Source organism: Danio aesculapii, chromosome 3 (assembly GCF_903798145.1).
Source record: "Danio aesculapii chromosome 3, fDanAes4.1, whole genome shotgun sequence".
NCBI classification, from domain to species: Eukaryota; Metazoa; Chordata; class Actinopteri; order Cypriniformes; family Danionidae; genus Danio; species Danio aesculapii.
The window spans coordinates 24,246,444-24,261,027 of NC_079437.1; the positions used below are offsets into that span (position 1 = coordinate 24,246,444).

At 36.0% G+C, this 14,584-nt stretch overlaps 1 protein-coding gene across 1 annotated transcript; it reads left to right on the top strand.

Annotated features, from left to right (window-relative positions):
* The first annotated feature begins 2,533 nt into the window (after positions 1–2,533).
* si:ch211-256m1.8 (uncharacterized) lies at positions 2,534–14,060 on the top strand. Its single transcript, XM_056453458.1, has 4 exons — positions 2,534–2,614; positions 7,979–8,426; positions 8,505–8,903; positions 9,721–14,060. The coding sequence occupies exons 2-4, from the start codon at positions 7,980–7,982 to the stop codon at positions 13,597–13,599; spliced, it is 4,725 nt and encodes a 1,574-aa protein (XP_056309433.1). The 5' UTR covers positions 2,534–2,614; position 7,979; the 3' UTR covers positions 13,600–14,060.
* The last annotated feature ends 524 nt before the right edge of the window (positions 14,061–14,584 follow it).

A 14,584-nucleotide genomic window follows, 5' to 3' on the forward strand; every position in this document is an offset into this window, starting at 1 on the left:
TGTGGAATCTGTCTAGTTGACTACTTTGGACTATTCTTTGATGTCTAGAATTTTACCAACAGCAACAATTTTGTCTTGTTTTAGACAAGACTTCCATTTTTGGACCTCTATTTGACATCTTTTAAACACAAAATTGCTTGGTGGGTTGGCATTCTTTGTATATTCGTGTAAATTTTCAGCACCTCAATAAAAGTGCTTTCAAAGAAATCTATTACCAAAAATCCACACTGACAAAAGTTCAAATTGAAGTACTAGGAATTGATGCTGACTCTGGAAACTTATTTATTTGACATCATAATGCAGTAAATACATTCTGAGCTATTGTGAAATTACAATAAGCACCCATGAACACAATTCCTCAAAATTAATAAACATTAAAGAGAAGTTCTGCACTGAGTAGGCTACCATAAATAAACATCTACTACACTGTGAAAAAAAAACATAAATTAGCAGTTGTAATTTTGTGATTCATGTCTTTGAATTTGTATTATGGGACTTATTACATTTTAAATTATATTTAATTTTAATATATATATTTTAAGTGATATGTTGTCTGGGTTGGTGTTGTGTATTACTGTACAAAAACCTTAAGTAATAATAAACTGCCAGTACATTTTCTGTTATTTTACAGACTTATCTCTTTCTCTCTCTCTCTCGTTTATTTCTTATACACTACCCGACAAAAGTCTTGTCATTGATCCCAGTTGTAAGAGCAACAAATAAAAACGACTTCTAGTTGATCATTTGGAAAAGTGGCAGAAGGTAGATTTTTCCGATAAATTATCTGTTGAACTGCATCTAAATCATCACAAAAACTGCAGAAAACCTATTGGAACCCACATGGACCCAAGGTTCTCATAAAAATCAGTCAAGTTTGGTGATGGAAAAATATTGGTTTGGACAAAAGGGTGTGCGAGAGATCTGCAAAGTGGATGGCAACATCAACAGCCTGAGGTATCAAGACATTTATGTGCCCATTACATTACAAACCACAGGAGAGGGCAAATTCTTCAGCAGGACAGCGCTCCTTCCCATACGTCAGCCTCTACATCAAAGGTCCCGAAAGCAAAGAAGGTCAAGGTGCTCCAGGATTGGCCAGCCCAGTCACCAGACATGAACATTATTGAGCATGTCTGAGGTGCAATGGTGGCGGCATTGAAGATGAATCCAAAGAATCTTGATGAACTCTGAGAGTCCTGCAAGAACGCTTTCTTTGCCATTCCAGATGACTTTATTATTAAGTTATTTGAGTTATTTTGCACAGATGTATGAATGCGCTTGTTCAAGCTCATAAGAGTCACACACTATTAATTCTTTTTCCACTGCACCATGACTTTATAGTCTATACTGTACATTATTTATGTTCAGTAACAAGACTTTTGTCCAAGCACAGTCAGACCTTACTGTCCCAATTAAATCAATAAAAATCAAGGCGATTAAATTTAATTTTGATAAAATAAGCGTAATCTAGAGGCCTTTGCCTTTCATATAAGCCACTTCTGATACCAAATGATCAACTAGAAGTCAAATTATTATTTGTTAAACTTGAATAGGCCACAAGACTTTTGTCAAGTAGTGTACATTAAATTTCTTTAAACTACTAAAATGTCAATAAAAGTCACTTTGTTAAACTTTAGAATTGAATTTTCAACATCAAAAGTTGACAGAGCAGAGATCAAGCTCCCATAATGCAATTCACAACCATAAATAAACGAAAAACACTCGTGAATCACAAAATACGGAAATATTTTTTACAGTGCACCATACTTTTTCAAAGCTTTCATGATCAGGGCACAGTCAGCCAGAATAATACAAAAATAAAACTCATAATAATCTGAACGCCTAATAAAAAAGTGCACCTTGCTCACGTGAAACACACAAGACTGTTCGCTCAATACATTCTTTGTGCTGCTAGTAAGAAACACAGCACACACACACATACAAAAATCATCGCCGCACAGCACATCACATGACAGTTTTTAGCTCTCCATGTCCGTTAAGGGAAACCTCAACCTTCTGCCACCACCTGATGTCTGGATTATATTAATGTCACACTATGATATCCTAAATCTGATGAATGAGATTATAAAGCAATACTGAGCTAATTCAAATTCAAACATTCATTTACAGAACAAGCAAAAGAATGGAGTGGGTTATTGTGTGAATGAATGAAAGTGTGTGGGATACGATATTAATAATTTTGTCATTTAGATTTTTGAGAAATAAAAATTTGATCAACATTAAACACTGAGTTGCATTAAATATTTCTTGACAATCTTGAAAGTTTATATACAAACGGCTATAAAATAAGTAGCTTCTGCAAGCATTCCTAGAAATTGTCAGAAATGATGTATTGGAAATTGTGTATAGCTTGAGAAACTTTAAACTTCTGCTTTTTTATTGCATATAAAGGAAAGGAATGCCAGTGTGACAATCTGCCTGTTATACTGTCCACGTCTATTGGGAGACGGGAAATTAAATTCCTTAATTGGAATCACTAGATTCAGATTACAGCCCACTTCTGGTTTGTTCACTTCAACAAAAGCTTGTTGCATTCTAGCTCTCATCGCATTTACTAGTCCACATATACTTTGGAAGTCTATACTACCCTGAGGTGAGTTTAAAGTTTCTTTATTGTACATTGTGTAATGTTTTACTCTGACATTTAATTAATAACACGCTAGTTGAGAAAATTTAAATAAGGTTGCACTGATTATAGGAAATCAATCAATGTAAGGTTAAATTAATCACTGTCAAAGTCATATTAAACTCCAACCATGCATTGGATTGTTAGTGAATCACTACATAAATACAATTAACTGCATTCGATAATATATTCAAACCGTTCAAAATTAGATATAGCCATTTGAAATTAAAAATTAAAGTAGTAAGGTTTGATGTTGACGAAGCTCATTCATTTGATGTCATAATACTGTAAATATATTCTGAGCTATTGTGAAATTACATCATCTGTACTTTTCCCCTTTTCTATAAAAAGTGCTTACTGGAAATATGCACTCATAAGAAAATTTCTTTTGTTGCCTGTTATTTAAAATGAAAAAAAAAACACCCAATTATTGAGATTTCGTTGGAACAACTTAATTTTTTTAAGTTCAATCTACTTTAATTTGTTAAATCTGTAAAGTTAACTTAATCGATTTGAGTTAGAACAATACAAATCAATTGTTTAAATCCTTGCACTTTTACAGTGTACCAATGAACATTGAATTATTAGTGATATACTGTTAATACAAAACAATTACATACATAGATACAGTGCTCAACATATATAAGTACACCCCTCACAAATCTATCTTTTAAATTCATATTTTTATCAGAAAGCTATACAATATTATATTTGTGCATATACATCAGATTTGTCAGTACTGAAGTCAAATCTGAAGCTTATCTAACATAATAACTTACGATAACGGTCCAAAAACTAGTACACCCAAATTTATATGTTATAGAAAAATATTAAATACAAATAAAAAAAAAGTAAAAATTTAGTTGAAATTTTGTAGGTTGTAATTTTGCTTAAATTTAATTGTATTTATTTTTCAAATGCACCACAATACATTGCCTTTATTCACTGAGAAATTGTCATTTTCAAAATGGGGTTTACTCAAATATGACGAGCACTTTAGACATAACTTTTTTGAAAAGTATGTTATATTGTATAACCTTAACTTTAATTTAACTTTAGCTATTTAGATTTTTCATCTAACGTTCACTTTTGTAAAGCTCCTTTGGAACAATAATTAGTGTGAAAAGCACTATCAAACTTAATTGAAAATGAATTGATTGATTATTGTTATTTTTAGACAGCCGTTAAACACACACCATCTTGTGATACAAATATATCCTGGCTCCATTCATGATTGATTAGGATTTTTAAAAACATCTGACTTTAACATTTTATACACATTAATATATGAGTAGTCTTTGAGTAACTCGAATTATGTTCCTTGCAAAAAAAGATGTCTTAAATCCAAAAATCACAAGATGGTTTGCTGATTTTACTTGTTCAGATGATTTAAGCTGTTATTTTGAATGCTTGAATGTTATTTTTAATGATTTTGCATAAGTGCTGTATGAGCGGTGTGTTGGTTTTAGCTTGTCTAAGTTGATAACACAGCCTGTTTATGCTGGTTTTAAGGATGTTTAAGCTTTTTTTTAGCAGATTGATGACATGTTTGTCAGAAATTTAATACTGAAAAAAAAGAAATTGTGATAAATAGAAAACATTGATGTTATATATCATGAAATCTAAATTTCCACACAAAATAATTCTGCAGTCTAGGAATTGTACTTGGATGTCGCTCTGATTTTAAATGAATGAATGAATTCAATAGTAATCAATGACATCACATGATCCATGTTGCCTACAGTGACCTTCCATGTCACTATGGTACCATAAATGGAAAAAAGAAAGACAGCATTACTAGATGTACAAAAAGAGACACAGCGTGATTCAATCAGCCAAAATCCAATTAGACAACTAGGGGCATGAGGCATATTCCCATGACAACTGGCCATACAAACAGCATACTATATTGATTACAGCCACATGCTCAAGAAGTAGCTTTAGAGAAGTTCGTTATGAAGTATGTGAACGTTTCCAGTCTGTAAAGGTCATAAAGTCATCAGATATGTTAATAGATGCGTCTTATGTTGCTTGCTTGGTTTTGGGACTTGTGGAGTGGTGCATCGATCGATTTGTTCTTCAGTGTTTGGACTTTCAGCAGTAAAAACTAAACCACACTGAACTGAATTAAACTGATCTTCAATTCTGAAAACTGGACTGACACATTTCCAGTTTACTAGAACTTCTATGTTAAGCTGCTTTGACACAATCTAAAAGCGTTACAGAAATAAAGATGAATTAAATTGAATTATGTCTTCAAACACATTGCTGGATATAAGCCAATTTAGTAGGCCATGTAATTAAATCAATGAATTACACATGACAAAAAAGTCACGTGCCACATGTGCCATGTGAAAACACGCTGTGGTGTATCATTCAAAGAGGGTATTAGATTTAATCACATGACATTGTTGTATGAATATCCCTGAAATTAACATACTACCATGTTTTAACCCTTTATTGGGTGAAGAACCATGTATGTTTTTCATAACACTTAAAGTCTTGTAATAATCCCCAGTAACACTCATAGGTTTTTTCAATGAGCATTTCAATGAGTGCTACATATATAAAGGGTTAAGTGTCATTCATTTGCTTAATGTATTATTACAATGCATTGCTTTTAAAATCTGATACATGCCAGTACAAGCAAATTACATCACATTTGGATTTCACATGTATAAAATAAATGTCATATACTGTGTGCAACATATATTTTAATATATTGCAAAAATGTCCACAACAATTGAATTTTTCAATTTTTTTCAACAATTGAAATTACATATATGTACAAATATACTGTTATAATTTTGCTTGTTCATATATGGCCATGATTATATAAATACTTTTGAACATATATGTACATAGTATTTGTAATTCAAATGTTTTTTGCAAATTTTGAAATGTTACATATGACTTCTATTATATATCCAGTTGAAGTCAGAATTAATAAACCCTCTGAATTATTAGCCCCCCTGTTTATTTTCCCCCCTAATTTCTGTTTAACAGCGAGAAGATTTTTTTTCAACACATTTCTAAACCTAACAGTTTTAATACCTCATTTCTAATAACTGATTTATTTTATCTTTACCATGATGACAGTAAATATTATTTGACTAGATATTTTTCAGGACACTTCTATAGCTTAAAGTGACATTTAAAGGCTTAACTAGGCTAATTAGGTTAACTAGGCAGGTTAGTGTAATTAGGCAAGTTATTGTATAATGATGCTTTGTTTTGTAGACAATCTAAAAAATATATAGCTTAGGGCTAATAATTTTGACCTTAAAATGTTTTTTTTTTAATTAAAAACTGCTTTTATTCTAGCCAAAATAAAACAAATAAGATTTTCTCCAGAAAAAAAAATTATTATCAGACATTCCTTTCTATTAAACATCATTTGGGAAATATTTAAAAAAGAACAAATTGTCAAAGGCCGCTAATAATTCTGATTTCAACTGTGTGTGACCTCAAAATATGAACTTGTATGTTATATATGTAATTTACATATATTTCTATGTGAGTTTCAATGTGCTATATATTTTTCCCTTTAAGAAATATCTTTTACCATATGGACAGAGACAAACAGCAGTTTTACATGTGTGTGCCTCTTATTGAAATACGTTTCTGATCACCAAAATTTCCCAACAGGGCCAGATTAACCTAAGGGCTAGGTGGGGTTGAAGCTGAAGGGGGCCCTTGATTGGCTGATGAAATAATTTGTGCTGGGAAACGGCTCTCTGCGTTATGCTTTCGATAATGCATAATGCTTTTCGTTATGTTTTCGATTATGTTTTGGTTTGTTGTTCATAAACAGTTATGCCACTAAAACGGGGCCCAGACTGACTGTAGCTCAATCAGAATTCTGAATAGTCTTGTTTTATTTTTCTAAGGACAGACCCTTAATTTTGGCACTACCGCAAAAACAGTCTACTCAAAGGGAGCTAACCAAGCTCATAATAGAACATAAAAAATTTCAAACAGTATTCTTTACTGATTAACTGGTATCTGTAACAACTCAATCGGGATAGGTGGATTTATCTTGAATGGACTCATAACTGAATCACTATCTTTACTTGAATAAAATAAAATAAAATAAAATAAAATAAAATAAAATAAAATAAAATAAAATAAAATAAAATAAAATGCTAGCCTTCTGCAACTCAGAAGACCACAATTTTTATCATGTATTTTTAAGATATCCTATCATTAGGGATTTAAGCTCAAGTTCTAAAGAAACTTATTAAAATGTAAAACCATATCTAAAATTATTTATTATACAGCACTAATTTAGAAAGTATTGCAAATAGTTTTTGTTTTGCTGATTTTGGAAGCCTGTTTAAAGCTTATATATGATATAATGATATATTATGATAAATAAAATAAATATAACAAATATATATAAATATAATAATTTTAAAAATATATAATAAATTTAATAAAAAATATATAATACTTACATATAAATCAAATGGTGGAAATTTAGATAATAATATTTCTTATTTATATTTCTAATATTTAGCAAATTAATGACAACAAAACGATTATTATTAACAATAATAATAATATCAAATATATATACACTAGTGGGCCTCAGCGGTCCTGCAGGTGGGCCGCAAGAATTTAATTAACTCTCAATATTATACTATAATATTTGGATTTCATTATTAATATGCTATATTAAAATGATCAAATTAATGCACTTTCTCCTGTTCTCTGATTGATTACTTTAAACTCGACGCAAAAACAGCCACATGATTGCATCTGCAACTACACGTAAGTCTAAATATTCACAAACTACGCGTGAAGTGAAAGTCTTTCTTCGTGTATTTTTGTGTGAACTATTTAATATATATGTATAGTTGTCCAAATTAAAGTCCTGTGAGTGTTTTGTAATGGACGCGCTCCCATACAGGAAGATCTATCGAGGCTCAATGGTGTTTCTGTCATAGACTGTAAAATAAACATGCATATGAGCTGCAGACGCGCTCTGGTGGAGCTGTTCACCATTCCTGTCAGCAATCTCCCAATAATATCCAGCTGCAAACTCAACTGCCATCAGATTGATGCTTTTCAACAGATTTAGATTGTCTTACTGTATTTTACATTTGTCTGTATATTTTTTATTAGTAGATGTTTAATAGCAGATACACTATTCAGTCTATGTATTTGTTAATAAATAAAGGTTTAAATGAGCATATCATACAAACATTTTAGAGAAAATGTCAGACAGGTGGGCCTTCAAAAAATTATCAGAGAAAGAAGTGGGCCTCAAAGTGAGAAAGGTTGAGAACCCCTGGTCTAATGTTTTCCACTCTGTCCTCTACCCTACAGGATGGCGCTACCTAATTATCCCATTCCAGATCTGGATGTTACTCTCCAGGAGGCGAGCCGGGTACTTCAGCTCACCTTAAATCCTGACCAGTACCAACACTATAAAACTGCTCTCCTTCAGCAAAGAGATGCACTTCAAGAAGTCCAAGAACACCTTAAGAATCATGCATCTGGACGTGAAAACTGGGTGACTGAAGAATTCAAAAAGCGGCTCCTCTCCTGCCATGATCCCCTGCCCACTTCCACTGCTATTCCTTCTGTCCTGCCCTCCTCTAAGCTAAAAGGAGAGCTGGCGCAGATAGAGCGGGCTACAGCATTGCTGTGGGCAGTTGCTAAGCTGTACAGTGAACCATGCCTGGTGGAAGGGGATGTGGCAACTGAGAGAACACAACAGTCACAAGTTTTTGGAGCTAGTCGCTTGCCAGGCAAGAATCAGGATGAACTAAAGGTGAAGGTTAACTTTATCCAATTGTTACCATGTTCATTTAATAAAAACTAATCCTTTTGACACATTCTCTTGTTTCAGACATACCCAGACAGTCTTCACACCATATTGACCTGTCGAGGGGGTATATTCCCAATTCAAATTTTATGGAAACCAAGTTCAGGAGAATCTGTTTCTCCTTTACCTCTCAATGACATCCACAGCCAGCTGGTCCATGCAATGAGTAACCCAGCAGCAACCCCTGAACAAGACCCATCCATTATTTGTGATCTGTCTTCTCTTCATCGCCAATCCTGGCATTCTACGAGAATGGACATCTTAAAGGCAGGCGGAGAAGCTGCAGCTTCACTTGAAATGATGGAAAGTGCCATTCTAGCTGTTTCCCTGGAAGACAGTCCAGCATCTGCTGATCTTGCAGAAATGCTTAATACTATCCGACTAGGAGAGAAAGATGGAAAATGTTTGCGATACTATGATAAGGTATGTAAAAGCAAATTAATAATAAGCACCTCAGTATTGTTCCAGCCGATTCGAATGTTCTCATTTGACTAAATGGGCAATATCAGTGGTTATCAGCTGAGAGATATGGGCCAGCTATAGATCACATACGGCTGTGACCAGAAATTAACAAGAATTATTTATATTATTTATAAAATTTCCCATTAATTGTATTTTATTAACGTCTACCCCAACCCCCCATATCTGGATCTGGAGTCTTCTCTATTAGTATAGCTGATTAACCATGTGGATGCGTGATAACAGCGTTCTGAGCCTACTAGTAGGCGCAGAAGGCCCCTACTGGCCCATATCTATCAGCTTAATTACCACTGATAATTCCCATGCAATCAAGTGATAACAATCAAAGGGGTTAATTGCGCAGACTTAAGCTGAACCTTCCAAAAGTAAACACATTAAAGGGATAGTTTACACAAAAATGGATATTCTGTCACTGCTGACTCATTCTCAAGTTGTTATAAACCTGTTTTAATTTTTTTTCCTCTGATAAACGCGAAAGAATTCCAGAAACCAATAGCCATTGACTTCCATAGTATTTTTTTTCTGCTATGGATGTCTATGACTACCGGTTTCCAACAGTCATTAGAAAATCTTTTTGGTTAAACTGAAAAAAAGAAACTCATTAAGGTTTGCTGACACATGAGAGTGAGTAAATAGTGAGTTCGATTTTTGGGTGAAGTATCCATTTAAATAATTTCCTATTGCAAAGCTTATTATTATTGTTCAAATACTTAGAAATAATTGGCAGAATGATAAACATATTTGCAATCTTCATCAACAGGTGGTGAACTTGGTGGTGTTTAAAGATGGCCAAGCAGGCATGCTGTTTGAGCACAGTGCCCTTGATGGAATGGTAGCAGGACTTGTCGTTGAACGTCTGTGGCAACTCTCAGAATCTGAAAACATGGAAATGATAAAAACACAAACCAATGGGTTAGCTCCACTCTCAAAAGCTGATTCACTTCATCCTAAACCTCTGAATGTGCCACTGGAAGGCATAACTCTGCCAAAAAAGTCTGTTTCGAGCCTTCTACAATCCAGCCAGTCTGTCATGACTTTTGAAGTTTCATCTTACCCAGATGTGTTCACCACCTTACGGGGTCTCAGAGGTTTATATGATGCATGGATTAATTTTACTTTGCAGCTGTCCTTGAGGCAAACACTGGGGGATGCAGCTATAAACCTTATCATGGTAACACCAACACACATGCGTCACTTCAAACATGGCCGTTGTGATCCCACATACTCCACAACCATGAAATCTCACCAGCTTGTTATAGCACTGGCATCCTGCGTTGGCCCAGACAACATTCCCCAGTACACAAATGAGCTTTTCCGGCTCTTTCACTTAGCATTTATAGAGCACAAAAACCTCATAAAAGCCACAAAACTCGGCTTTGGTGTGGGGCCTCATCTGGCAGCCCTGCGCAAATCTATGTCTCAAGATAACCCACTCAAGAAGTTTCTTGACCCTTTTGGATGCCCTTCAATTTACTTGACTGGATCAGATCTGATCGAGGGTGTTGAGTGTGCTGTTGGCAATGTGTATGCTTCAGACCAGCTTGCTGTCACATATCTAGGCAGGAAGGACAAAGTACGTATAGTGCTGAATGGGAAGGGTACATTTGCCAGTGTCCTGGGAAATCTCAGGGAAAGATTTGAGCTCAATCTAAAATTGATTATGCTTTTGGCACTAAGGTATGCCATTGCTGGGCAGATGGGTGCCATTGAATGTGTCCTGCAAGACAATGAAGAAAAACTAGTAAACGGATCTTCAACTGAGGATGAAATTAAAGCTGTGGAGCAAAAAAAGCACAACAAAAACACAAAAGCAGATTTTACTTTACTGATCCATGGTGGAGCAGGAGAGGAAATTATGCTGAATCAGAAAGTAATTGAAATCATTGAATTTGCCCTTCAAACAGCTCTAACTCTTGGAGCACAAGTCCTTTCTCATGGAGGTAGTAGTCTGGATGCAGTACAAAAAAGTGTTGTTGCATTGGAGGACTGTTTCTTGTTTAATGCTGGCAAAGGATCAGTATATAATCGAGATGGGGAGCAGGAAATGGAGGCCACCATTGTGGATGGACATGGTAAGAACTCTGGATCTGTGGCATGCCTGCGAAAAGTGAAAAACCCAATAAAAGCAGCCCGCTGTGTTATGGATAGGAGCGCCCACTCACTTCTGATTGGAGAAGGTGCAGAAGAGTTTGTATATAGTTGTGGAGAAAAAGAAACAACAGTGAAAGCAGATTACTTTGGCACTGACATAAGATTCAAGGAGTTGGTCATGAAGTCAGGTGATGGTAAGAATAACCATCCTCAAACTGTAGGTGCAGTTGCACTTGATAAGTGGGGCAGGTTAGCAGCAGCCACTTCCACTGGGGGTTTAGTTGGCAAGTGGAAGGGCAGAGTTGGTGACACTGCAATAGTGGGGGCAGGAATATATGCTGATGAAAAACTTGCTGTGACATGTTCAGGTGATGGTGATGTTTTCTTACGCCAGACAGTTGCTCACAAAGTAGCCAGTTTATACAACCTCAAAGGCTACAGTCTCAAACAGGCTTGTCGGGAAGTTATCTATAATGATCTGGAAGAAAAGTGTGCAGGAATAATTGCTGTTGACCATCATGGTGAAGCTGTAATTGAAACCAATGCTGGAGTGATGTTTGTTGGTTCAATGGTCAATGGGATTCCTCGAACTGAGGTTTTGAGGCCTATGAAGGGGATTTGTAATGTGATTTGGGAGACTGATGAATTGGTAGCTCACCTACAGTCTAATCCTTGGACCCCAGGAGCTACTGTTCTTACTCGAAAGAGAATTAATGGACCTGGAAGCATCTTTCAGTTGGTGTTACCTGACTATGTTGCAATGATGCAAGGGGCACAGGCTGTTGCCAGTCTCCTTTGTGAAAAACTTGGTGTGCAACGCTGTGCCCTTGTGTCCATGCCAGAACTCGACAAGCCTGCTAACATCAAAGTGTTGCCCCTCCATGGCCTAGAACCAAACTGGAAACCTAAACTAGCTGAGGAAATTGAGTTCAATGCTTATGATCCTGGATACTGTAGCTCCAAAAGTGGTCCCCGATGTGAAGACAGCCATCTTGACCAGGTACAGGAGAAGATTCGTTCTCGACTCCCAACACCCAATGCACCTGCTTGCTTTGATTTCCACGGGGACCTTTCTGATGATGGCCTATTCCCCCGCATTATTCGTGGTGAAGAGCTACAGTGGCGTGTCTGGGAAGATAATGAGCATGTAGCCTTCCTAACTCCTCTTCCAAATACACCAGGGCTTACAGTTCTTGTGCCAAGAAAACCACATACTAGTGACATCTTCAGGATGAATGAAAGTGACTATACAGATCTAATTGTGGCAATACGAAAGGTTGCTCATCTTCTACAAGATGCAATGAATGCCCGTGGTGTGGCTATCATATTTGAAGGCTTTGAAATTGATTATGCTCACGCCAAACTGATTCCATTAGTTCCTCAGACTAATGCCCTTAAACCCCCAGCTGTGGCTTCTCAGTTCTGTCCAACTTATACAGGATATGTAACATCAGTAGATGGTCCCCCAGCAAATGAAGAGGAGCTTTCAGAGATCCACTCCAAGATCACAAAAACTTCTCCCCCTCAGTCCTGGCAAGACCCCCTGACTCATGCCTCATCAGCCATCAACAGCAAATGGTATCGCAATCTCTTTCAAATCCAAAACACCCTGTTTCATAGCACAGTGGAGTACTTCAACAACAAATGCAAGTATGGTTATGCACTGACACCAATCACGACTGACACAATTTCCTCTCCAATGGGTCTGGGGTCAGACTCTGAGCCCGTGTTTGTCAACATGCTAGGCCAAGATGTGTACCTTGCAGACTCTATGCAGTTTGTTTTAGAGTACTTCCTGAGATTTCATGATGGTCTTCCTGGGGCTTACTATGTATCCCCCAGTTTCAGAGGGGAAGATCCTGATGCTACACATCTCAACCAGTTCTACCATGTGGAATGTGAGCTCCTGGGTGACATGGATGTTGCCATGAGTATAGCTGAAGGCTATGTTGCCCATTTGACAAAGGCAATGCTTAAGCAACATTCTGACATTATCTTAAACACAGCTGGTAAAATATCTCACGCCCAGGAACTACTCAAGAACTTAGAAAATCCCCTTCCAAGAGTACCCTTGGATCAAGCCATTCACATTATGCCTTCCTCCGATTGCCTTGAGTGGGTTCAGGAGGGACAACCACAGTTTGGTAGGAAGCTAACCCGAAAGGGAGAAAAAGTTCTAATTGAGAAGTATGGAGGTGCTGTTTGGCTGACAGAAATGGACCATCTTGGAGTGCCCTTCTACCAAGCATATATTGAAGGTTCAGGCCAGAGCAAAGCCAAGGCAGCTGACCTTCTCTTGGGCTTAGGAGAGACGGTAGGGCTTGGGGAACGTCATTCTACACCAGACATGGTACGAGAGGCCTTGCAACACCATGCTGTACCAGAGGACTCATACAGATGGTACATCAACATGCGTCAAGTCATGCCTCTTCTTACAAGTGGATGGGGTATGGGCACAGAGAGATACCTATGCTGGCTTCTGCAGCACAATGATGTCAGGGACATGCAAATCATACCTAGGCTGAAAGCAAAGAAGTTTATGCCTTAAATGGTGCACATTGTCCTTAAATGATTTATCATGTTCATGAACTTTCAACATTCACAAATACTCAGTATTTATATTGACAGTTGTAGCATTATAGCATGACCTAATGTAAGAAATAAATGGAAAATATACTCTCAAGAATCTTAGAAATTATATTTCAGATGGTTAAATGTTTAATTTTCTAGCAAAATGTTCAATCTATTCACAAATGTAAAACAGTTTTACTTTCTTTAGTGTTTTTACTGACTTTCTTTTAGCTAAGATTAAACGTGTTGTAGGAAGGTATGTGCCTTTAAAGTTTTACAGAATTTTAATATTGCATCTATTTATCAAAACAATGTATTACTTTGCATTTTTTCACTTTTCTGTTAACACTTTCTTCATGCTTATATCAATGCATTAAAAATTTGCTTGCTGATTGATAAAACTGTATTATTTCATAACAATTTCAAGGTAATAATAAAAATGCAGAACAATAACACTTAATGTCTTTCATTTTTTATCATTTTTATCATTGAGTTAATTAAACTATATTTCTTCATTGTGTTTTCATCCATTGCGTGGCCAGTCTTATATTTTAAATGGGTGTTATATGAATAGGTTATTTTGATTTTCATTAATTTTTTATGAGAGCGGTATAGTGTAGGAATTGCGACTGTTGGACTTACTTGTATGTTGTTTGTCTTATTTTCTTGGCATCCACATCAGCAATCCACCTAAAACTACAATTATTTGTGCAGTTTACTTATTCTGCCAAAATGTTATTGAGTTCTTCTTTAACTGAAAGAGTCTCAGTTTACACCATTGGTTAACACCATTACAGTCTTTGGGTGTTTTGTTATTTCTAAAGTTCCTCTGCATTTCCACATGCAGCCCTGAGGCTGACACTGAGGATGTTCTGAAGCGCCACATCCTGTTTTTAATGACTGATATTTTATTCCATCTCATTTCTTACGCAAAGATGCTGATGCCGAATTGTACACTATAC

What these genes read in the sequence shown, in the direction of transcription:
- si:ch211-256m1.8 (XM_056453458.1), top strand. Translation starts at nt 7,980, where the DNA reads ATGGCGCTACCTAATTATCCCATTCCAGATCTGGATGTTACTCTCCAG. An exon ending in AGAATCAGGATGAACTAAAG is followed by an intron (nt 8,427 to 8,504) that starts GTGAAGGTTAAC and finishes CTCTTGTTTCAG; the next exon opens with ACATACCCAGACAGTCTTCA. An exon ending in GTTTGCGATACTATGATAAG is followed by an intron (nt 8,904 to 9,720) that starts GTATGTAAAAGC and finishes CTTCATCAACAG; the next exon opens with GTGGTGAACTTGGTGGTGTT.